The sequence below is a fragment of the Perognathus longimembris genome, chromosome 22 (assembly GCF_023159225.1).
Source record: "Perognathus longimembris pacificus isolate PPM17 chromosome 22, ASM2315922v1, whole genome shotgun sequence".
Lineage (NCBI taxonomy): Eukaryota > Metazoa > Chordata > Mammalia > Rodentia > Heteromyidae > Perognathus > Perognathus longimembris.
In genome coordinates, this window is record NC_063182.1 from 1,450,247 (window position 1) to 1,474,546 (window position 24,300).

At 58.1% G+C, this 24,300-nt stretch overlaps 1 protein-coding gene and 1 long non-coding RNA gene across 2 annotated transcripts in view; one reads left to right on the forward strand and one right to left on the reverse strand.

The window, feature by feature from the left end:
* Ppargc1b (PPARG coactivator 1 beta) overlaps nucleotides 1-24,300 on the reverse strand; it is a 90,948-nt gene that overhangs the window by 54,310 nt on the left and 12,338 nt on the right. The window contains 1 exon segment of the mRNA XM_048331115.1: nucleotides 22,043-22,050. Within this exon segment, the coding sequence (XP_048187072.1) occupies nucleotides 22,043-22,050 (8 nt within the window).
* Nucleotides 4,681-23,429, forward strand: LOC125339836. Its single transcript, XR_007208638.1, has 3 exons — nucleotides 4,681-4,694; nucleotides 22,157-22,160; nucleotides 23,020-23,429. It is a non-coding gene; the product is annotated as an uncharacterized LOC125339836 (long non-coding RNA).

The following is a 24,300-nucleotide window of genomic DNA, read 5'->3' on the forward strand; positions in this document are numbered from 1 at the left end:
CTCCCTCCCGGCGCGGCGGCCCCGTGTGGGTGGACAGAGGAATTTCCCAGCACCCTTCCGGGCTCCGAGCCGGCAGCACCCCCCCCCCCGCCCCCACCCCACCCCACCCCGCGGCCACAGCCCGCCCGCCGGGCCTTACTCCACAGGGGAGCTTCGGAGAGAACGGGGTGTCACGGGCAGCTTAGCAGACCCGCGATTCTGGGCCCCATCTGAAAGGCAGGCAGACTCCACGTGTGGAAGTCCGTAGGCCTGGCAAGCTCCCCCCGCCCCCCCATGCATGTGGGTTCCAGAGAGCGGGGAATACTCTAAAGCCTGAGGCGCTCCTTAGGGAGAAGGTGCAATGAGCCACACGGCCGCCCTTACCCAGCGGCTCGGGGGCCATGGTCCCCTTCTCAGGCTCTGCCTGGCATCTGCAAGATGGAAGGAAGCCGCCGCCTCCCTCCTGGGAGCTGCAGCGTGTGGCCAAGGCACGGCCGCCGAGACAAGACACGCGGAGCGGCGCGCACCTGTGTGCGCGGTTCCGGGGCCTCGCGCGACCTTGTCCTGCCCGCGACCGGGGACTTGCTCTCGGCAAGTGTTGGCCGCCGCTGTCTGTCTGGTCTGGAGAGCCTGGGAAGCCAAGTATCCCCAAAACATCACAGCCCCCACACAACAAAAAAAAAATGTTTCCCCTTCCGGGCAACGCCACACGTGAGCAAACCCTTTTGGGGTACAGCTGGGGAAATCAAGGCCCAGGGAAGAGAAGGGATTTGCTGGTGGCCAATCCGCAGGCTGCCAACAGAAGAGAGGCGAGGCCCTTTCTGCTCCCAGCGCGCGGCTCCTTGGTAGACTTTTTCTATGACGCGCGCTACAGTCACCGCGGGTGTAAAAAGGGCCTCAAAGAACCACGTCCTGGGGAAGCAAAGGAGGACGGGAGGAGGGAGGGCCAGAGCAAAGCAGTAAGAAGGCAGGGGGCGGGGACGGGGTGCGTGGTGTGTGTGGGGGTGAACCACCAGGGGGCAGCACTGGCCTCAGACAGCTCGGTGGCTTTGGAAGAAGGTAAAGAGGCCAGAGGGGGAGACGGAGGATGGCATTCAGTGCTGCTGTCCGCCTCTCCTGCCACCCCTGCGCTTCCTCCTGGGGCCCGGACGCCCCGTCCTCGTGGCCTCTCCCAGAAGGACAGTCAGGTCAGCCCCGAGAAGAGCCAGGACAAGCACGCCCTCCAATGGCTCTACCTGGGGCCCGACACGGAAGCGCAGCAGGGCCGGCAGCCCCCCGACCCCATCCCGGCCCGGGCAATCCTGCAGCCGCTCCTACGCGGTCCCCAACCCCAAGGCCTGGCCCTGCCCACCCCCCACCCCCCACCCCCGCCGGCCTCCGGTTCCAGCCGGGACCGTCCTCCGCTCTTCTCAGCCCTTCGCCCTGGCTCTGCCTTCCACCACCACACCTGCTAGAGTCAGGATGCTCTCCCCTGTGCAATGACACGCGGATACGCAGTGGCGTCGGTCTCCACCCCCTCCGCCCCCCTCCAGGAAAGCCCAGATGCTGCAAGCTGGCAAACGGCGGCGGCCGCTCAAAGACTCTGATTCACCAAGAAGGAAGAAAGTCCTGGGGAGACAAAAGACACGGCAGGCAAGGGGCGAGCGGTCCCCACACCAGGGGCCAGCAGAACCACCAACGGGCGGCCGGAGGAAGGGATCGGGGAAGGCTTCCTGGAGGAGGAGGCGGGCTTGGAAGGGTGACCGAGGCCAGCAGTCACGTCAAGAGGCAACCTCTCAACGCCAGATGCGGCTGCCACCCGGGGACTGGAGGCCGCCTTGCCCCCTCCCTGCCCACCAGCCCGCAGGGCCGGGCCGCCTCTCTCCCACGGGGGGCAATGGCCACGGACAGTCAGCTGGCAGAGCCCCACAGCCCAGGACACAGGACACCCGGGCGCAGAGGCTGACGGGAAGGCAGGGGCAACCGGCTGCCCCGCTCGCTCTTGGAAAGGTTTGGTGTGGAGGCGTCCTGGGCCACCCATGACCCCACCACGGTGACCCGCCCTCCACCCCCCCACCACGGTGACCCGCCCTCCACCCCCCCACCATGGTGACCCGCCCTCCACCCCCCACCACGGTGACCCACCCTCCACACCCCCCACCACGGTGACCCGCCCTCCACCCCCCCACCACGGTGACCCCCCCTTCACCCCCCCCACCACCACGGTGACCCGCCCTCCACCCCCCCACCACGGTGACCCGCCCTTCACCCCCCCCACCATGGTGACCCGCCCTCCACCCCCCACCACGGTGACCCCCCCTTCACCCCCCACCACGGTGACCCGCCCTCCACCCCCCCACCACGGTGACCCACCCTCCACCCCCCCCCACCACCACGGTGACCCGCCCTCCACGCCACCGGCAGCCTGTGTGGCCAGCAAGTCCCAAGGGGAAAGCGAGAAATGCCAAGTCCGGACAAACCCAGGGGCAGGACGACGTCTTCTGTGGGGCACTGCCTGCGGCGTTAGGAGGCGGTCCTGGCAGGGGCCGCCTGCCCACTAGCCCTGCCTGCCTTTTCCCGGCTCTAGCCAGCCCCGCCTCCCGCCTCAGACCACGTGTGCGCCCAGATGGCGACGGGCAGAACCGGAGGGCGGTCCTGTGGGATGGGACCTTAGCCCGTGGGGGAGGTCCGAGGAGGCCACTCTTGGATGGACAGCTCAGATCAGCCTATCGCTAGCGTCTAGCGAGCCACTCCAAATCCCTCCCCCTTCTGCCGCCATTACTGCTATATAAACCCCACCCTGGAATAAAACCTCGGATTTCCCGCCTGGCGGATGCCCACGCATCCTGAGTCCGTTACTTAAACGTAAGGGGACTGGGTGGGCGTTACTGGCGACGACACACCGTCCATCGCCCCGGCTTCTCCACCCGCGGGACGGGAGAGGACGCGCGAGGGCCCCACGGTCTTCCACCGTGCTCCGAGGCCGCGTCCCCAGCGCCGGCACCGCCAGGGTGGCCGTCCCCACCCCAGACACCCTCCCGCCTTGGCGCGGGCGTGGGGCGCGCCCACGGAACAGCAGCCCCACCCACCGCCCCACGGCAAGTGCCAGCCCCGCCCCACCCGAGCGCCACCGCACCCGAGACCGGAGCCGAGGTCACGGGCATGCCCGGGACAGGGCCGGGGGGCTCACGGCCTCGGAGGAAGCCATCCTGAGAACCTACAGGAGACACGCAGGAAGCAGCCGGGCCGCCCACCGTGGCCCGATCCATCAACTCTGCTCCACCACGGCCCGCGCCGGAACCCGGCCGCACTGCATCGTCAGCACAACGGTGACACGCAGGACACCCAAGCACCGTCTCCCCCGAGCCCCCCACCCCTGCCGGGCACGCTCGCAACACGCCCGCCGCACGCGGCACCCACCCGAGAAGCTCGCGGCGCAAGTCCTGCAGAGCGGCCCGCAAACAGCGCGGCTCCCCGAGCTGCTGGTGGAGGGTACGGGAGACGGCCCCGACGGCACATGCGGCGTGCACGTGCGTGTGTGCACACGCGTGTGTGTGTGTGTGTGCCCCTCCACACCCCGGTGCCATCAGACTATCCTCTCGGTCCTGCGCAACACCACCAAGCCCCGCGACCCCCACTGAACAAAGACAGGTTACTTGCCCGAGACCAAGTAACTACCTTGATGTCTTGGCTGGGTCGCCCTGTCTTCGCCCAGAGTCTTTTTAATTAACAGATTTATTTATTGTTATTTCATGCACACGTCAATGCCAGGAATCGAACCCAGGGCTTGTGCGTGATGACGGTGAGGGAAGAGATATCCTCTATTTCTCTGTACTTCAGGGGGCTACTGGACAAGGGCAATGTGGTTCCTTGAAAGAAAAACTCTCTCTCTGCCCCCCCGCCCCGCAACACACACAAGCACATGGGCAGCACTGGACAGCAGACAGGCTTTACCACCAAAGTGACACCTTTGCCTTTCCCTCCCCATGGGAAGCCAGGAGGCTCCCGCGGTCCCCCAGGAAGGAGGTTGGGGCGCTCAGGAGACAGCCCGACGCCCAGACCGTCCCAGGGCTGAAGGTGCTGTGGGGATCAGGCCAAGTCCTCTGAAGACCTGCCTATTCTGGTCTCCCAGGCGAAAGGGACTTTGAACCTGGGGACAAGAAGGCTCTCCTGGATTATCCGGTGAGTCTTTAGAAGAGGAGGGCAGGAAGGGCGGGGAGGGGACCGGATACCAACGGGGATGTAGGTCGGAGCCACGTGACCACGAGCCCCGGCAAGCAGGCAACCCGGCGGGCAGGAAAGGGCGAGGACCCGGACTCTCCCCAAGACCCTGCGGAAAGGAAGGCGGCGCCGCGAGCACCTGCATTTCGCGTGGCGGATCCCCGCTTGGGCCTTGTGACCTCCAACACGACACACAGTAAACTAAGGTGAAGCCAGTCAGCGTGAGAGGGTTGGTGACAGCAGCCACAGGAAGCTAATACGACTCCGGTTCAATGCTTAACGGAAACAGTGACGTCTCCCGGAGCAGAATGAATGACACGGCGGGTCCTTGGACTGTGGGGAGGGATCAGCGGAGAGGGAAGGCTTATTCCCCCACCCTGAAGGGAAGAGCCGAAGGTATCCAGGAGAACAGAGTGTCAAAGGAAACAGTTCCATCACGATTCAGGAGGCTGAGAGCTGATGATTCCAGTTCAAAGCCAGCCCAGGCAGACAAATCCACGAGTGTGGCTCAAGTGGTAGAGTACCAGTCTTTTTTGTTTTTTTTGGTCATTCCTGGGGCTTGAACTCTGGGCCTGGGTGCTGTCCCTGAGCTCCTTTTGCTCACGGCTAACACTACTTCTGGCCTTTATTTTAAATTGGAGGTTAGACTCTCAGGGACTTTCCTGTCTGGAGTGGCTTTAAACTGCAATCCTCAGATCTCAGCCTCCTGAGCAGCTAGAATTACAGGCATGAACCTGATGACTGGCTAAATATGTCTTTAAATCCACTCATTTTTTTCCTCTTAGACTTGTCCTTAGCAAAACGTTAGACATTACTATCTTATATTTCCTCCTAGGGCCATTTAAATTAACACTTAGCTATTCAAGTAAAACAACTTGAGTCACTTGCCACCCCAAATCACCAAGCAGCGTCACCCCAACTACGCTGAATGGCCCCAGACGTGCACACTGACCCGGCCGAGCTACCGGCCCTTGCTAAGCCTAGCTTTGCTCCTCGGTAACATCCTCAAACAGTAGCATCACGTGGTCTTTCAGCCCGACCCCGCTTCCACAGCCCTGGTCCCCTCCCCGCAGCCCGCCCCTGCCTCAGGAGCTGTAGAATTCTCTAGATTCCTAGCCGCTCCCCTCCCACGCCCTCCAGGCTCAGGCCAGGCCCTCACCTATGCTGTCAGGTGTAGGGCCGGCCGCAGAGCCGGTTTCTCTTCCCATAAAGGAGAGTAGAGGAAGACAAACAGCTCTTGGCCGTAGGTCCCTACAGGTTTTAAGACCCCGCAGTTGTGTTTTGCTTTTACATTCCTACATAAAGAGCACTCACAGTATCTTCAGAATCTCCCAACAGAAGGCTACGACCCCCAAAAATAATAATAAGAGTAAGGCCTGAAGCCACAGCCTCGGAAGGCTTCCGCACTCTGGAGGGATGCATTCCACATAGCCACACCCAGAGAGGAACGGCACTCCACTCCAGAAAGTGCTTCCAACACTCCCCCCCCCCACCAGAACCCCAACCGCCACCAGCATCCTCCAAGGGGGATAAAACACTCTTCCCCCCCCCCAGAACCCCAACCTCCACCAGCATCCTCCAAGGGGGATAAAACACTTCCCCCCCCAGAACCCCAACCTCCACCAGCATCCTCCAAGGGGGATAAAACACTCCCCCCACCCCGCCAGAACCCCAACCGCCACCAGCATCCTCCAAGGGGGATAAAACACTCCCCCCACCCCGCCAGAACCCCAACCTCCACCAGCATCCTCCAAGGGGGATAAAACACTCCCCCCACCCCGCCAGAACCCCAACCGCCACCAGCATCCTCCAAGGGGGATAAAACACTCTTCCCCCCCCCCAGAACCCCAACCTCCACCAGCATCCTCCAAGGGGGATAAAACACTCTTCCCCCCCCCCCAGAACCCCAACCGCCACCAGCATCCTCCAAGGGGGATAAAACACTCTTCCCCCCACCCCGCCAGAACCCCAACCTCCACCAGCATCCCCCAAGGGGGGATAAAGGAGGGGAGAGAGGAGGGGAGAGAGGGGAGGAGGAGGGGGGAGGGAAGGAGGAAGGGAGGGAGGGAGGAAGGAAGGAAGGAAGGGAGGGAAGGCAGGCCAAGTCTTTGGTGTCATTCACTCAACTGAAGAAGCAAGCTTGAATGTGAGGATGGAGAGCCAAATCTAGCCCAAGAAGAAAAATTAAGAGACTCTCATCTCCAGTGAACCTGCCAAAACCAGAATGGGGAAAACAAAAAGAGGAAGAAAAAAAGAACAACCAACCCTTGGGTTGGAGGTGTGGCTCATGTGGTAGAGCACCAGCCAGTGCGCAAAAGTGTCAGCTACTGAGTTCAAGTCTCCGTCTCCAACAGAAGAAAGAAAAACCAAAACGGAAGCGGTGGCTCAAGTGGTAGAGCTCCAGCTTTGAGAGAAAAGGACCTGAGTGTGAACCCCATCACGGGCACCTGCAGTGTGTCCAGTGAGTGTAACAGGCTGTTTGGGCGCGTGTGAGATCAGGCAGTGTTCCTCTGACTGCATCCGGTCTATTCCACTCAGCATCCTGTCCTCTAGTTCCACCTATTTCCCTACAAACGACAGGAGCTTGTTCTTCTTCACAGCCAAATAATACTCCATTGTGCATATGCACCACGTTTCCTTTATTCATCCATTGGTGAACACAAAGGCTATTTATGAATCTTGGCTATTGTGACTAGTGCTGCAATGCCCTCAGGAGTGTGTAGCTACTGTATTTCCTTAAGTGATTTCATGTTCTTTGGATACATACCCAAAGAGCAGAAGGTGGAGACCAGGAGTGGGGGGGGGGCGGGGGGGGGGGGAGAGACAGGAAGAGCCAGGATCAAGGGATACAAAGTTTCAGTTAGGCAGAAGAAATATGTGTTCCAGAGCTAAAGGAAGCCCTTTAATTGTGGCCAACAATGGTGTACACTTGAAATTTACTCTAAGAGGAAAGCTTAATTGTTCTCAACACCCAGAGAGTGGGTATGTTCATTGGCTTGGTGCTCTTTCACAATACAAGCATCAAAAAAAGCGTATTTTAAGCCTTTGGTGTCCACAACGTTGTTTGTTTGCTTTTACTTCAACCTCAATACAGCTCCAAAAAGAAAACAGAATGAGCAGGATTAAACCCATCTACTCTTCCAGACCCACAAAGCCTTCACCTTTCCTTTAAGGATAAACAAGCGCTTCCTAAACGCCACGAGCTCTTCTCGAAAGCTCTTCCAAGTCCAATGGGCGCTGCTCCACATTGCGACCAGTCCCAACCCCAGGGGCGGCCGCACCCAGGAGCCATGGGACGTGGGACCGAGGTCCTGCTGGTGTGGTGTCCGTGGGGCCTTGCCCGTCCGTGGTCTGCTGGTGTGGTGTCTGTCTGCGGGGCTTGCCCGTCCGTGGTCTGCTGGTGTGGTGTCTGTCTGCGGGGCTTGCCCGTCTGTGGTCCGCTGGCGTGGTGTCCGCGGGGCTTGCCCGTCCGTGGCCCGCTGGCGTGGTGTCCGTGGGGCTTGCCCGTCCGTGGCCCACTGGTGTCTGTCCACGGGGCTTGCCCGTCCGTGGCCCGCTGGCGTGGTGTCCGCGGGGCTTGCCCATCCGTGGCCCGCTGGCGTGGTGTCCGTGGGGCTCGCCCGTCCGTGGCCCGCTGGCGTGGTGTCCGCGGGGCTTGCCCGTCCGTGGCCCGCTGGCGTGGTGTCCGCGGGGCTTGCCCGTCCGTGGCCCGCTGGCGTGGTGTCCGCGGGGCTTGCCCGTCCGTGGCCCGCTGGCGTGGTGTCCGCGGGGCTCGCCCGTCCGTGGCCCGCTGGCGTGGTGTCCGCGGGGCTTGCCCGTCCGTGGCCCGCTGGCGTGGTGTCCGCGGGGCTTGCTCGTCCGTGGCCCGCTGGCGTGGTGTCCGCGGGGCTCGCCCGTCTGTGGCCCGCTGGCGTGGTGTCCGCGGGGCTTGCCCGTCCGTGGTGACCAGCGGGCTCCCAGCCATGGCCAGGTGCGCAGCGCTCACCGCGGCTCGCGCTGACAGAATGAACCGTGGCCAGTCTGGCTGCGCTGGCCTGGCGCAGAGCGCCTCCCAGGCCGTGAGGGCCACGTCTCCTAGCCCGGCCACCCAGCTCCTGTTGCCAATGGAGACTCGACTCCACCCAGGAAGACGAGGTGGGAGCGGACGGTGTTCAGATCGCAGCTGCGCGGCTAGCAAGCTGCCCGGCTTGGGCACGCAGCCGGGCACGGCACGGCGGAGCACCGCGCGGCCCCTGGAAGCCTCAGGAGCCAGGCAGGTGTGGGTGGTCTCGGGCCCGGGGGGACCCTTGGTGGCCAAGGCTCCTCCCCGACTCCAGGCCTCGCAGCTGTCCACATGGCTTCGGGAAGCCCCCCCCCCCCCCCCCGCAATTCTGCAGGTGACTTAACCCCCAGCCTCTGGCTTTGGCTGCCAAATAGGAAATGGCAGCACTTCCTCCGCCTCCCTCCCTCATCTCCAGGCACCAGGCTAACTTCCCCCCCACGCCCCCCACCTCCCCCACCCCCGCTCCACCCATTTCCCCCTCCTAGGGCAAACCCTAGCCAATTCCTCCTCTAAGGCAGGAAAAAAAGAAGCTCACTAGAGGAGGGCAGACTACCCACAATACAACCTCAAGCTGCTGATTGACAATCCCACTTTGCTAGGATCAATGAAGTTCACCATTTTAAGGCTTTCTTTGTTTGTTTTGCTAGTTCATTGGAAGTAGAGTCTCATGGACTTTTCTGCCCAGGGTGCCTTCGAACCTGGATCCTCAGGTCTCAGCCTCCCGAGTAGCTGGGATTGTAGATGGGGGCCACCAGCGCCCAGCCACGCGCTAAGATTCGTAAGAAGAAACACTGAAAAGAAAGAAATGTTCCTTTGTGGTCACTGACAGGTGCGTTTTATTTCCTTTGGGAGGGTTTATCTGTCCTCCTTTAATTTTCTTCCACAAACATCCTGTTCCTTTGTCATAAAATTGCTAAGTTTCATTTTAAAAAGTTCAGAAATAAAAGCAGGGAAAGGCACAAACCATGGGAAATGTGAATATATAAAAGTAATAGTTTTAGGACATGAACAATGTATAACTATTAAATATTTGCTGCTGAATTAAAAGCAAAACAGGATCCAACCCCACAGCAGAGATGAAAGACTTGGAGGAGCCTGGAAGGAAGAAGGCCTCACACACGCCGTGGGAGCCCTGTGGTGGCTGACTCCTCAAAGGCACCTGCCAAGCGCCCACTGCTGTCCCCGCTGTCCCCGAGAGGACTCCTGCCAGGCGCCTTGCACGGAGGTGGCGGGGCAGTTCTGATCTGCCGGGCGGGTCTCAGGATGCGTCCTGGAAGGCATGTCCACACCAGCCTCAGCGATGGTACAGTCCTCACGCTCGCCTGTGTGTCTCTCCCCAGGAGACCCTAAGTTCTCACTTAGAGGGGACCGTCCGCCCCCCCCCCACAGAGAGCCCCGCACCGACCGTGACACACTGTGTTTGTTAAATGAATGACCCAACGACATTGAATAGGCAAATGAAATGAACTGAGTAGGTGGATGAGTGAATGAATTCCGACCTCCAAGGGAGTGGCTGGACTTACGTGAATGGCAGGCCCCACCCCCAAGTTGGCTGAGTGACTTTCGACCCTACGTCCACATGACCATCGCGGTATCACAGGCCTGTCCCCGGAACCAGCCAGCACTACCACAGATAGGGCTGGGGGAGGGCAAGGGTCATGAGATCACAGGAGACGCACAAAAGGGCAATCACTGCTCACGTTTCCAGTGGAAGAGATTAAACCAAGCCACAAAACACACCCATCCGCCCGGCTGGTCTTCTTCAAGGACCCGGCCTGGGGATTTCAGGGACCCTTCCCCCAGGGCGGCGCCTCTCCCTCGGCCTCCGAGGGCCTCGCTGGTCCATCCTTCCTGGCTCCGTGGCCGGCAGTCCCCCTCCCTGCTCCCGGCTGGGCCTCTGGGTCCAGCTGCGCCGCTTCCTCTGCACGGACGCCCCGTCTGAGACCCAGCTATTCCGGCCGCAAAGCCTCCTTTTTATTAAGCAACCCAATTAGCCTCTCTGACCTTCACTCTCCGCGGCTCCCCAAGCAGCCAGGCGTTAAATCGCAGCCCCAAGAGTGGAAATTGACTTTGCGTCCGCGGTCACTGCGGATGCTGACACCATCGGACAGAGGGCCGGCGAGGACGCCTTCATCCATCAGGATGGCCTGCTGGGGCCACTCTGAATTCAGGAAGCCTCCCTTCTGCAACCTCGCAGGTGCCGTGGGAGATTTACTCATTTCAAATAAACTCTGTAGCTCCAGCCAAGGCCTGAAGTGCATTTATCCGCCCACCTCCCAGGCCCGACCTGCGCGGTCCTATATACACTAGCAGCACATCGCCTGCTCCGTATGCCAGTGAACTAACGTTCTGTGGTCTTGAGTAGTAAAACCTCTGTAACAAACCCCACTGGTTCTTCACACAGGACTCTGAGTAGTGAAGTAACAGACCCAAATCCACACAACCAGTGGGGGGGGTGAACCCTGACTAACATGGTTGACAGGCCTCTGTGGAAAATGGCAAGTGCCAAAGCCCAAGTCCTTTACCCTTGCTTCTTGGTGTCTCAACCACTTTGCCCCAGAAGGTGGTTTCCATTCTCATTTCCCAGCCTTTGGCATGAGTGTCACCTTTGAGAGGCATGGTGACCTCCTTTCCAGGAAAAGTGCAGCCCCCCATCCCTTCCTGTTACCTCTGCCACTAACGAAAACCTCTTAGGTATTTTCGGACTCTCTGTCAGCTCAAGGTGGATGAATGAATGAATGAATTCTGATCTCCAACAAAGTGAGTAGCGGGCAGGGTTAGCCCAGCCAGACTCCAAACTGCTGTATCCCCAGGTGGTGCACAGCCATGGTTTGGATCAGAAGGGAGCTTCTCTTGGTCGAACATCAATAATCAGGAAAACCCCAGCCCAGAAGCCAGATCCAGTCACCAACAGGGTTACATGTAGCCCAATCAAGGAACTGCTGGTGGACGGGAGGCAGGCTAAGTTTCCTATGGTTACACAAAAAGGATGATGCTTCCCCTCGCAGGAGCTACCCAATCTTGCCCATGGCAAGAAAAACCCCCAGGACACATAGATGCTATATAGTTCCAGGCTGGACTCTGTGTATCAGAACAGACAAGGTGTTGGCCCCTAAGGCCAGTGACCCTGCCTTTCTGCCAAACCCTCACCAGCTAAATCAAGGCAGCATATTTTTTTAAATACAGCATTTATTGCCAGCTGCTGGTGACTCACGCCTGCAATCCTAGCTACTCAGGAGGCTGAGATCTGAAGACCGTGGTGCAAAAACAACCTGAGCAGGAAAGTGCCTGATTCCTATGTCCAATTAACCACCAAAAGGGGAAGGGGGAGTCAGGGCTGAGCGACGGCTCAAGCGCCAGAGTGCTAGCCTTGAGTAAAAACACTCAGGGAGGGTGCCCAGATAAATCATACAATGTGCTAAGTACCTCCTACGTAGTAAAAACCGTAACAAAACCCACTGGTTCTTCACACGCGACTCTCAGAGTAGTGAGGTAACAGACCCAAATCATACAACCGGGGTGGGGGTGTTGTACGGGGTGGGGGTGTTGTATGGGGTGGGGGTGTTGTACGGGGTGGGGGTGTTGCATGCTTGTATGATCGCCAGGCCTCCTGCAAAGTCAAGCACTAACCGTGTCACCAGCTACCAAGCGGCCACGATGGGCCACACAGACGGGCTGTGCACTGTGGCCACGTGGTGCTCCTCCCGGTGGCTGCGGAGCCTGAGTGACCCCCAGGGACGGCCACCGTGTCCCACCGAGGGCCTGCGGAGCCTGAGTGACCCCCAGGGACAGCCACCGTGTCCCACCGAGGGCCTGCGGAGCCTGGGTGCCCCCACTCCCCAGGGACGGCCACCGTGACCCACCGAGGGCCCGTGGAGCCTGGGTGCCCCCCCTCCCCAGGGACGGCCACCGTGACCCACCGAGGGCCTGCGGAGCCTGAGTGACCCCCAGGGACGGCCACCGTGTCCCACCGAGGGCCTGCGGAGCCTGAGTGACCCCCAGGGACGGCCACCGTGTCCCACCGAGGGCCTGCGGAGCCTGGGTGCCCCCCTCCCCAGGGACGGCCACCGTGACCCACCGAGGGCCCGCGGAGCCTGAGTGACCCCCAGGGACGGCCACCGTGACCCACCGAGGGCCTGCGGAGCCTGGGTGACCCCCTCCCCAGGGACGGCCACCGTGACCCACCGAGGGCCTGCGGAGCCTGGGTGCCCCCCTCCCCAGGGACGGCCACCGTGACCCACCGAGGGCCTGCGGAGCCTGAGTGACCCCCAGGGACGGCCACCGTGTCCCACCGAGGGCCCGCGGAGCCTGAGTGACCCCCAGGGACGGCCACCGTGTCCCACCGAGGGCCTGCGGAGCCTGAGTGACCCCCAGGGACGGCCACCGTGACCCACCGAGGGCCTGCGGAGCCTGGGTGCCCCCCTCCCCAAGGACGGCCACCGTGTCCCACCGAGGGCCTGCGGAGCCTGGGTGACCCCCAGGGACAGCCACCGTGTCCCACCGAGGGCCTGCGGAGCCTGGGTGCCCCCCTCCCCAGGGACGGCCACCGTGACCCACCGAGGGCCCGCGGAGCCTGAGTGACCCCCAGGGACGGCCACCGTGACCCACCGAGGGCCTGCGGAGCCTGGGTGCCCCCCTCCCCAAGGACGGCCACCGTGTCCCACCGAGGGCCTGCGGAGCCTGAGTGACCCCCAGGGACAGCCACCGTGTCCCACCGAGGGCCTGCGGAGCCTGGGTGCCCCCCTCCCCAGGGACGGCCACCGTGTCCCACCGAGGGCCCGCGGAGCCTGAGTGACCCCCAGGGACAGCCACCGTGTCCCACCGAGGGCCTGCGGAGCCTGGGTGCCCCCCTCCCCAGGGACGGCCACCGTGTCCCACCGAGGGCCCGCGGAGCCTGAGTGACCCCCAGGGACAGCCACCGTGTCCCACCGAGGGCCTGCGGAGCCTGAGTGACCCCCAGGGACGGCCACCGTGACCCACCGAGGGCCCGCGGAGCCTGGGTGACCCCCAGGGACGGCCACCGTGTCCCACCGAGGGCCTGCGGAGCCTGAGTGACCCCCAGGGACGGCCACCGTGACCCACCGAGGGCCTGCGGAGCCTGGGTGCCCCCCCCCAGGGACGGCCACCGTGTCCCACCGAGGGCCTGCGGAGCCTGAGTGACCCCCAGGGACGGCCACCGTGTCCCACCGAGGGCCTGCGGAGCCTGAGTGACCCCCAGGGACGGCCACCGTGTCCCACCGAGGGCCCGCGGAGTCTGAGTGACCCCCAGGGACGGCCACCGTGACCCACCGAGGGCCCGCGGAGCCTGGGTGACCCCCAGGGACGGCCACCGTGACCCACCGAGGGCCCGTGGAGCCTGGGTGCCCCCCCTCCCCAGGGACGGCCACCGTGACCCACCGAGGGCCTGCGGAGCCTGGGTGCCCCCCTCCCCAGGGACGGCCACCGTGTCCCACCGAGGGCCCGCGGAGCCTGAGTGACCCCCAGGGACGGCCACCGTGTCCCACCGAGGGCCTGCGGAGCCTGGGTGCCCCCCTCCCCAGGGACGGCCACCGTGTCCCACCGAGGGCCCGCGGAGCCTGAGTGACCCCCAGGGACGGCCACCGTGACCCACCGAGGGCCTGCGGAGCCTGGGTGCCCCCCTCCCCAGGGACGGCCACCGTGTCCCACCGAGGGCCCGCGGAGCCTGAGTGACCCCCAGGGACGGCCACCGTGTCCCACCGAGGGCCCGCGGAGCCTGGGTGCTGGCAGGCAGGAAAAGGAAAAGGAAGGGAAGGACATTCACTCCCAAACCTAGACACTCTGAGAGACACTGCAAATGTCCACGACCCTCACTAGACCAGCACCCGCCAGGACCCGCTGCCTGGCAGACCTGGTTGGTCTCTGACTTGTGGCCCCGGAAGGACCTTTCTTCTCTGGGCCCAGTCTGACTGCCGGCTTCACAAGATGAGTCCGCTCGAAACCTCATCGCTCATGTGCAAACAAGTAAATTTTAATGTGAGATTGTGCTATGTAGGACAGCTTCGTGCAGTTTATCACAGCACTTTTACATGGGTTATTTCATCCAATCCGACAAGCCCGCTGCTGTAGGAGCACACTGTTTACAGACTAGGAAACTGGGATGACTCAGAGAGTTTAAGTGGCTTAGTCACACACATGGGGTAGGTGGCAAAGACGGGGCGAAGACCCCAACTCTGGCCCAACCAAGCTGCCAGAGGAAGAGATGAGTCCAGGGAAAACCAAAGTCACCCACAAGAAATGAGTGAGAAAAAAAATCAACAATTCCACAGGCAAGAAAACACAAGTGAATTGTAACCGTGTGAGAAAGACTGCAAATTAAAACTCCCAGGAGACACCAGACTGACAAAGATCAAAAAGGTTTAATAACATAATGTGTTGGTGCAGGTGTGAGTAAACAATTGCGTCTCATCCACTTCTGTGGGGACATAAACTGGTAGACGTTTGTGGAGAATGTAGCAATGTTCAAAATGTTAAAGGCATACCACCTTGAACCCGGCTATTCCCCTCTGAGGGGGAAAGGGAGCAAATTTCAGGGGTGCAGAGACGAAGGTAGACTGCCTATCGAGCAAGAGGGAGGCCCTGAGTTCAAACCCCAATACTTGCAAAAATAAAAGCAAGTTGTACAACAATGTTCTTAGTTTGCTGCTGTTTGTATTGTTTGTTGTTTGTTCGTAATGGAGGTGAGAAGTCAGAGCACCTGTCTACTGTCTACTGGCTACACAGCTGTCTATGAAAAAGAATCTTAGAATTGATACAGAACGGCTCTGGGGATGGAATACCAGGACAGGAGCAGAAGGAATGACTTCCGTTTACACCTTTTATACTTTCTAAACCAGGAACTTGATTATATTTTCAAAACAAATACAAAAGCAAGTCTGTTTGTTCCTTTCCTGCAGCAGAACCTTGGTGTGGGCTGAAACCAGTATGAAGACTAGCTGGTGTTTGGAGGGAGGGGTCCTTCCCCTCATGACCTTCACCAAGCTCTTCCCCTTGGGTCCCCTCCAGCTGCAGCCTGAATCACACACGAGATCGGTTAACACTTCAGACAGCCCTCTGAGTAACAGATGCTAAATCAGGAAGCCTGGGCTTAGATGCCTTCCCTACCACCAATGGTGTTTCTCAGGGTCTGTATGCCTTAGTGAATACATGTTAGGTACAGATGGAGGGCGTGTAGTACGGACTGAAAACTGAAGCTCAGGGGGGTGGGGGTGAGAGGAAGAATGGCTATGGCTACGGTCAGCGGGACTGGGAGGTGACTGGACACTGGAGGAAAGATGGCTACTGGTCAGCAGGACTGGGATGATAGGATACTGGAGGAAGGATGGCTACCGGTCAGCAGGACTGGGAGGTGACTGGATACTGGAGGAAGGATGGCTACTGGTCAGCAGGACTGGGAGGTGACTGGACACTGGAGGAAGGATGGCTACCGGTCAGTGGGACTGGGAGGTGACTGGACACTGGAGGAAGGATGGCTACCGGTCAGCGGGACTGGGAGGTGACCGGACACTGGAGGAAGGATGGCTACCGGTCAGCAGGACTGGGAGGTGACTGGACAATGGAGGAAGGATGGCTTCCGGTCAGTGGGACTGGGAGGCGATCGGACACGGATTCTTCAGTACGGCATTATCTGAATCACCACAGACAGCGGCTGTGGTGTACCCAGGCTGGCAAAGTGGCCCTGTCTCCCATCAGGACCCGGCCCTGGAATGTGTCCGGGCCTGTTGTGGTCCATTCTCACAGCCATGCGGGGATCTTCCCCACCTGAGGAAGGAGGAGATGGGCTCAGGAGGCCACAGAACGGGCAAGAGTTATTAGCCTGTGTCCACAATCTGGAACTTGCCCTCTCGGGATCACAGCCCAAAGCAGCCCCCAAATGAGCCAGGGAAAAGGGACCAGAGCACTCGGGGAGAAAGCGCGTCTAGGAGGGGAGCCAGGCTCCAACACTACTCTTTTATCTTTTTTTTTTTTTTTTTGGCCAGTCCTGGGCCTTGGACTCAGGGCCTGAGCACTGTCCCTGGCTTCTTCCCGCTCAAGGCTAGCACTCTGCCACCTGAGCCACAGCGCCGCTTCTGGCCGTTTTCTGTATATGTGGTGCTGGGGAATCGAACCTAGGGCCTCGTGTATCCGAGGCAGGCACTCTTGCCACTAGGCTATATCCCCAGCCCCTCTTTTATCTTTTTTTAAGCCCTACTGGTAACCTAGGATGTTTGAGGCCATTGGTTCAACCCTCAGAACCAAAAACTAAAACTAAACAATTATATGAAAAGAAAAGTAATGATCATAAAACCAGAAAAAGACATTGAAACACCAAATGGCTAAGAGTGGCTGTTTCCTTGGGAAAAGAAATTGCTGGTTAGGGATACTATCATTTTCTCCAACAAGAGCCTAACTTTCTTTCTTCTTCAGAGATTGGGACTTGAACCCAGGGCCTCATGCTCATTGGGCAGGTGATCTGTCACTTGAGCCATGTCCCCAACCTTAGAAATGTTCCTAATGCCACTTTAAAACATGTTAATTTTGAGTGGTGGAATGCCAGCCTTGAGGAAAAAGCTAAGGGGTAGTGCCTAAGCCCTGAGTTCAAGCCCCAGTAGTATCATCAATAAATAGGTGAACCAGGTGCTGGTGGCTCACCTCTAATCCTAGCTACTCAGGAGGCTGAGATCTGAGAAAGCAAGGTTCAAAGCCAGCCCAGGCAGAAAAGTCCCTGAGAAGTGGCGCTGTGGCTCAAGGGGTAGAGCTCTAGCCTTGAGCTAAAGAGCTCAGGGACAGCGCCCAGGCCCAGAGTTCAAGCCCCATGACCGACAAAAAAAAAAAAAAAAAAAAGGTAAGTAAATAAACAGATAAAGAATAAATGCTAACTTCAATACATGCACATGTCATATGGTATATTGCCAATAAATAAATAAAATAAAATAAAAATGAATATGGTAAACAAAATGGATTGGGCTGGGATGTCGCTCAGTGGCAAAGTGCTTGCCAAGCAAGTACAATGTCCTGGGTTCAATCCCAATACCAAAAAAAAAAAAAAAAGACAAAGATAATTAGACAAAATGGATCTACGGCAAAAAGTTGATCTTGCCAGAGCACCTAACAAACAATGGCACAATTACACAAATACCTGAGTTTTGGCAAACTTTAAGTGTTTTTTGTTTTTTGTGGTTTTGGTTTGGTTTGGTTTTGGCAGTCCTGGGGTTTGAACTCGGGGCCTGGGCACTGTTCCTGAGCTGCTTTCTGCTCAAGGCCAGCACTCTGCCACTTGAGCCACAGCGCCCCTTCTGACCTTTTCTGTGTCTGTGGTGCTGAGGAATGGAACCCAGGGCTTTGTGCCTGCTAGGCGAGCTCTCTACCGCGAAGCCACATCCCCAGCCCCAAACTGTCAGTTTTCCAGTTCATCATCTTTGGCTTGCCTTCCGCCTGGCAGAACGGTTGACGCTCGCCCATGCTCCCGATTCCCTGAGCACAGGCAGAGCCCACCGCCCAGGCCCACGCCCGCCCGGGGCCGCTCGCCCGCCCGCCCGCCCGCCCACCAGCCCCAGCGCCTCATCCACGGGCTGCACACCCCGTGGCTGGCAGGGCCAGGGCGAGCTGGGTGTCCCTGGTGTTGGATTGCCTTGGGCCCCCGAGGATGGGAAGTGCGGTCACTCTTTTTCCACTTGATGTGACCTTTCCTTAAATAATTACCGACCTCACCGCTGAGTGGGCAGCAGCTGCGTATGAAGGACACGGGGCCCGGGAGCCCAGGCCGTCCCCAGCCCCGACGTCCCCAGCCCCGACGGCCCCGCCGCCGGGGCCGCAGGACCCCGGGAGGCTCAGAGACCCTCCAGTCGCTCCCTTCCCCCATTGGAACATCTCAATTAAACAGAGATGGAGGCTTTAGAGGCTTAAAAAATATATCCAAGTGGGCAAATTAGTACTGTGGGAAGACAGCAATTTATATATGCGATCTGTTAGTGGCGGATTTTGAATTACTTGTTCCTAAAAAAAAAATTTGGCTCACAGTTCCCAATTTTCACCCAATCGTGCCACCCCCATTAGTGACTTATCCAGTGTTCCATGATTCACCGGGGAGGCTGGAGCTGGGGATTCTCTTGCCTGGAGTTCCTCCTCTGCCTTCTCTTTCCAGCCCACTCCTTCGAGACACATGATCCCATGACAAGTTTCTCCCAACTTGCAGTTCAAACAGAAGTCAGCACCTGTTGCCAGGGAAAGGGGGTGCGCAATCCGGGGGAGTCGCGGGCGGTGGGGAAAGACAAAAGCACAGCATCTTCCCAAGACGGGAGTCTGCCCCTGCTCCCCTGTGTGTGCGCGGGGGGGGGGGGTGGGGAGGAGGAGGCCGGGAGGGGGGTCATCTTCTTGCAGTACTCGCAGTAATCCAAAGCTTGTGACTCTACAACAACCCCAGTCCTGGAAGACGAAGAACTAGCTATCAGATGGCGGCAATGGGAGAACTCGGGCCCAGAAAGAGGCCAAGATGTATCCAAGGTCACCCATTAAAAAGAGACATCGCAGGCGTCCCTCCAGACTCCCAGACACAATGTTCCCGCTCTGCGGGCTGTAATCTCCTACCAGCTGCCACATTCGCTACACAAGCTTTTCTCTTCCTTCATTGACAGCTACAGAAAAAAAAAAACAATGGAAGTTATACTTTTCCGGAGGAGTTTCACACTTGCAACTGTTACACAATCACACAATGGTGCGATGTTGTAACTTCAAAAAGACAGGGAATCATTGCTCCAATACGAATTCAAGATAATCTGAGAACTGAGTCTGGACAAGACCCAGGCAAGAAGGGCTGGCTGAGAGGCCCCTTTCAGAAAGCACCCCTTCTCCGCCAGGCAGACGTGGGTGCCAGACGTCACACATCCCTCTCACTGGAGTCCCTGAAACAGTGACCCTTTGGGGGGGGGCGGGGTAATTCACTTCCACGTGCCTGGACTTTGATCCCCGCGTGTGAACTGAGGAGGCGGGGCGACGGCCCCCCGAATCTAACAGAGGAGCTACCGTGACCATGGGGCTCAGGACCCTCTTCTTTACGTCGACGGAGGTGCCGGTGGGTGGCGGCCAGGACGGAGGTCGCCGTTCTCCCGGGTGAGGGCTCCGTGAGCCCTCTCGGCCCAGCCTTCCTGTCGGTCCTCGGGCAAATCTCCAGATGGCTTCCGCTGCACGCCGACGGCGTGGGCACGAGCCGTGCAGACCACAGCGGACGACACTCATGCCTCCCCCGTGGAGCCTGGGAAGTCCGCGTCCACCTCGGCGTCCCGATTCCCACGGACACTCGGTCCATCCTGCCTACTGTCACGGGAGTCCTCCAAACAGCTCAGCGCCTTCGTCCTCGCCTCCCTCCACACCGTCTGCGCGGGAGCGGTGCCCCGCCTGTAACCCCAGCTTTCCATACGGAGGAAGGGACCGCCTGCCACAGAGGAAGGAAAAGAAAGAGGGCTGCACACTGGTGGCTCCTGCCGGTCACCCTAGCACCTCAGGTAACTGAGATCCAAGGATCACAGTTCAAAGCCAACCTGGTCAAGAAAGTCTGTGAGACCAAAAAGCCAAAGTACAGCTGTGGCTCAAACGGTAGAGGGCCAACGATGAGCAGAAAAGGCTAAGGGACAGTGCCCAGACCCCGAGTTCAAATCCCAGTACTGATGGACACACACACACACGAGAAAAGAAGGAAGGTATTAAATAATTGTCCACACTTGTGTAATAATTGGAGTCTACTGGTTTCCTTCACCAAGCTTTCATCAGCCCATTCATTCAGTCACTGGTAAATGTGATTATTCAAGGTAGTAACAACTTCCAGACACATGCTAAGCCCTTCAGACGTTGTTTCTGCCTGTCTTCCCAATCATCCACTGAGATACATACTGTCATCCCTTCTTACAAAGAAGCACAGTGAGGCCCCACTAAGTAACTGAGCTGCTCAACGACGGGCTCCGACCTCGCCCAGCCCAGAGCTCCGTTCTCAGCCAGTTCTGGTCAGTTTCTCACTGACCCTCCAGGCCTGGAACCCCAGCGGACCAGCAGGAACTAGCGGGGACCGCCCCAAGCTGGCATGCCTCCCCTGACACTCTTACCACTCTGACAGGTTATCTGAGCAAGGAGGGTTTTGGTCTTCTGGAGTAAAAGGTTTTTTGGGGTTTTTTTGTCTTGTTTTGTTTGTTTGTTTGTTTGGGTGCTGGTACTGGGTCTTGAACTCTGGGCCTGGGTGCTGTCCCTTAGCTTTCTTGCTCCAGGAGAGCCACAGTCCCACTTCCAGCTTTGGGGAGAAATGCACCTCACAGTCTTTCCTGTCTGTCTGGACTGCCTTGGAACCTCCAGCCTCAGACCTCGGCCTTCTTGTTCTGCGTGGCAGTGGCTCCTCTGTAGGATGAGCCGGGATTACGGATGTGAGAGAAACCTCGCTCCCTGTCCTGGATTAAAGGCGTGAGCTACCAGTGCCTGGCGTCTCTTGCCTTCCTCCTCACCCGTCGCCTACCTGCTTCCCGCGGCTTCAGTGACTCATCTAACTACCACGCTAAGTCGACTCTGGCCTGAACCCAAGACCTGTGGGTTCTCCAGGGGCTCTGGCTACAGTGCCTGGCCCACAGCCAACCGCACAGCCCCCAGGGAAGCGGGAGAACGGGCCGGGGGGGGGCTGTTACCACATTCCTGCTGGGGGGTGGACCTGCACATGGGAGCCAGGCGGCCTCTCCCTCAGCCACTAGGGCAAAGAGCAAGTACCAGAGAGGGCTGGTGCCCGGGACCCTGCGGGGCAGGTCCGGGGAGAAAGTGGCCGAAGGTCATTGGGGCACTGGGGCATGACTGCTGGGGCAGGGCATTGGTCATTCTAGCCTGCTTGGCACCTGGGGTGCGGGGGGGGGGGCTCTCTGGGTAGCTTGGTCAACAAAGGAACTATGGGGGGCAGAGTTGAATGAGCTCAGCACGGGGGCCAAGGGTACAGCTTCAGAGCTGCAAACAGCTGCCTCGCTCAACTACATTCAGAAATGCCCCAGATCACACTCAGAGGGGAACGCAAAGTGGGCCAGAGTCCTAAAACTACGGCACGCTCCAGAGCAAACAGAGACAACAGCTTTGCGACACTGTGGCTTAGCCGGGACTTCTCGGGTATGACGCCGAAGGCACTTCAAGAAAAATTTAAAGTTTTACGAACCAAAAGACACTGTAGATAGAGTAAAAGGGCAACCCATCAAACAGGAGAATATACTTGCAAATCAGTGACTAATAAGGATTGCTACCAAGAATACACACAAAGACCGGGCACAGGGGGCTCTTACTTATAAGGCTGAGATCTGAGGATGGCAGTTCAAAGCCAGCCTGGGTAGTACAAGTAAAGTCCTCAAGACTCTTACATTGAAATCACCACTAGAAAACGGGAAGTGGCGCTGTGGCTCAAAGTGGTAAGAGTGCGTCTTGAGCTGAAGAGCTCAGGGACAGCGCCCAACCCTGAGTTCAAGCCCTCAGGGACAGCGCCCAGCCCTGAGTTCAAGCCCTCAGGGACAGCGCCCAGGCCCTGAGTTCAAGCCCTCAGGGACAGCGCCCAGGCCCTGAGTTCAAGCCCTCAGGGACAGCGCCCAGGCCCTGAGTTCAAGCCCCAGGACTGGAAAAACAAAACAAAACAAACAAAAAGCAGAATCAACAGTAGCAAAATCCCAAACAACCTGGTTCTAAATGGTCAAAAGGTTTAATGGCTTATTTCTTCAAGGAAGATATGCAAGTGAAAAATAAAAATGAAAGATATGCACATGAAAAGATACTTAATCAAGAGGGAAATGCAAACCAAAACGACAGTAAGATAGCCATTTGAGTGGCTGCTATCAAAAACCAAAACTAACACGTGTTGGCTAGCTTGTGGGAAAACTAGTAGCCTTTGGCTCCTCTGGTGGGAATGTAAACTTGTGCCGCTACTGTAGGAAAAAGGTACGTTGTGCCTTGAAACCTAAAAACACAACTGCCACAGGATCCAGCAGTTCTATTTCTGCATATATCTGAAAGTCTCAAAGTAGGTCTCTTCATAACCAGGCTCATGACACCATAACTCATAGCAGCGAAACTGTGGAAACAGCCCAAGAACCCATCATCCAGTGAAGTGAGAAACAAAACATGGGGAGAGGCCTACAACAAAATATTATTCTGCCTTAAAAAGGAAACAAATTCTGAGACATGCTGCCTCGTGGATGAACTTTAAGGACAGTATCCTAAGTGAAACAAGTCCGTTTAAAAATAATAATAAAAAAAGACAGCCAGTGCTAGTGACTCATAGCTGTAATTGTAGCTACTCAGGAGGCTAAAACTTAAGGATGGAGGTTTGAAGTCAATCCAGGCGTACAAACCTATGCAATTCTGACCGCCAACGAACCAAGCAAAAGCCAAAAGCGGAGGCAGTGTCTCAAATGGTAGAGGGCTAGCTGGGAGCAAACGAGCCAAACAAGAGAGTGTGAGGCTCTGAGTTCAAGTCCCAGTACTAACAGGGCAGGGGGGGAGAGGGGAGAGGAGGGGGGGCGGGGGGGGGGGGGAAGAGCGCAAATACTGTATGATTCTACTTAATATAGTCAATCACAGACAGAAAGGAGAATGGACAAGATTGGGAGAGGGACTGAGGGAACAAACCTAAATTTTTCTAAGATGAAAAGAGTTAGGGGGTAGGGGAGGAAGAACCCCAGGGGTTGGAGGTGTGGGACTGGTAGAGCAGTGCCAAGCAATAAGCAAAATCATCAGATACCAAGTTGGAGTCCCAGTCCTAGACAAAAAAAAAAAAGGAAAGCGTTATGGAGGGCTGGTAGAGTGCCTGTCTGGCACGCACACGCCTCTGAGTTCAAACCCCAGCACTGCTCTGTTAAAAGAAAACTGCTAGGCAACGGTGGCTCCCACCTGCAATCCCAGAGACTCAGACAGCTGAGATCCATATGGTCGTGCTTCAAAGCCAGCCTGGACAGAGGAGTCTGGAAGATTCCATCTCCAAACTGACCAGAAACGAACGCCAGGCTACAGGCACGGCTCAAGTGAGCAAATGAAGGAAGCACAAGGCCCCTGAGTTCAAAACCTGGCCCTGACGGGAAAAAAAAAGATTAAAATAGCTCTTAAGACTGATGGTGGTCATTGAGCACCACATTATGAATATATTTAATAGCACTAAGAAATATCTAAGATGGTAAATTTTGTACTATATGTATTTTACCATAATATTAACAACTGGAAAAGGAGGAGGAGGGGGAGGCAAAAGCAGGTTCTGGGCCTGGTCTACAACTGAGGGGTGCTACGGGCGCCCCAAGTTAGGAGGCAGCCAAGGAGCTCATGCTCACAGACTGCCCTGAGGAGTCACGTTCCAGGGCCACGTGGCTGGCCCTGGGGTGGACAGTGGGGTGTCTGGGAGGGCCAGAAAAGGCCTCCCCGAGGAGGACGCACCTCGGGACCCACGGAAGGCCCGAGAGCATCGCCGAGAACCCCTCCATCGCGAGCCCACGCAGCCAAGGGGCAGTCCACGGCACCCCAGGTACGCCCTGCTCCCCCACCGCACTGCCCCTAAGCCACCGTGAGACCATGGCCCACACCCTTTGGTCTTTAAGGGCCCCCCAAAAATAAAATGAACACTGGCTTGAGGCGCTGCAGATGGCAGGCCTTCTCTCTGGCTCTTTCCCCGCCCACTCATTTCTTGTGGTTCTTGTTATAAAGGGGTTACAGAGGGGTTCCCGTCTCGCGAGTCAGGTAATGAGGACGATGTCACCCCCCTCCCCGTTCTCTCTCACCACACTCTTCTCTTGAAGTACTCCGGACCCTGGCACACAACTGCCTTTGCACGGGGGTACGGCTGAGAATCGAGGACGGTGGACTTGGGGTGAAGACAAACCCCTGGAGACCTATCCGCATTCCGTCAGCCCCGGCAGACCTTCCCGTCTCCGTCTGCAGAACAGGAACGCTCTCCCCTGCCCACGTCCCACGCGTCTACAGAGGTCAAGGACAAGTGTCAAAAGGGGAGCCACCCCGCTTCTCCTCAGGTGCCACGGAAGGGCGCTGGGCCACCCACCAGCACTCAGGAGGCTGAGAAGGGAAACCACGGTTCAAAG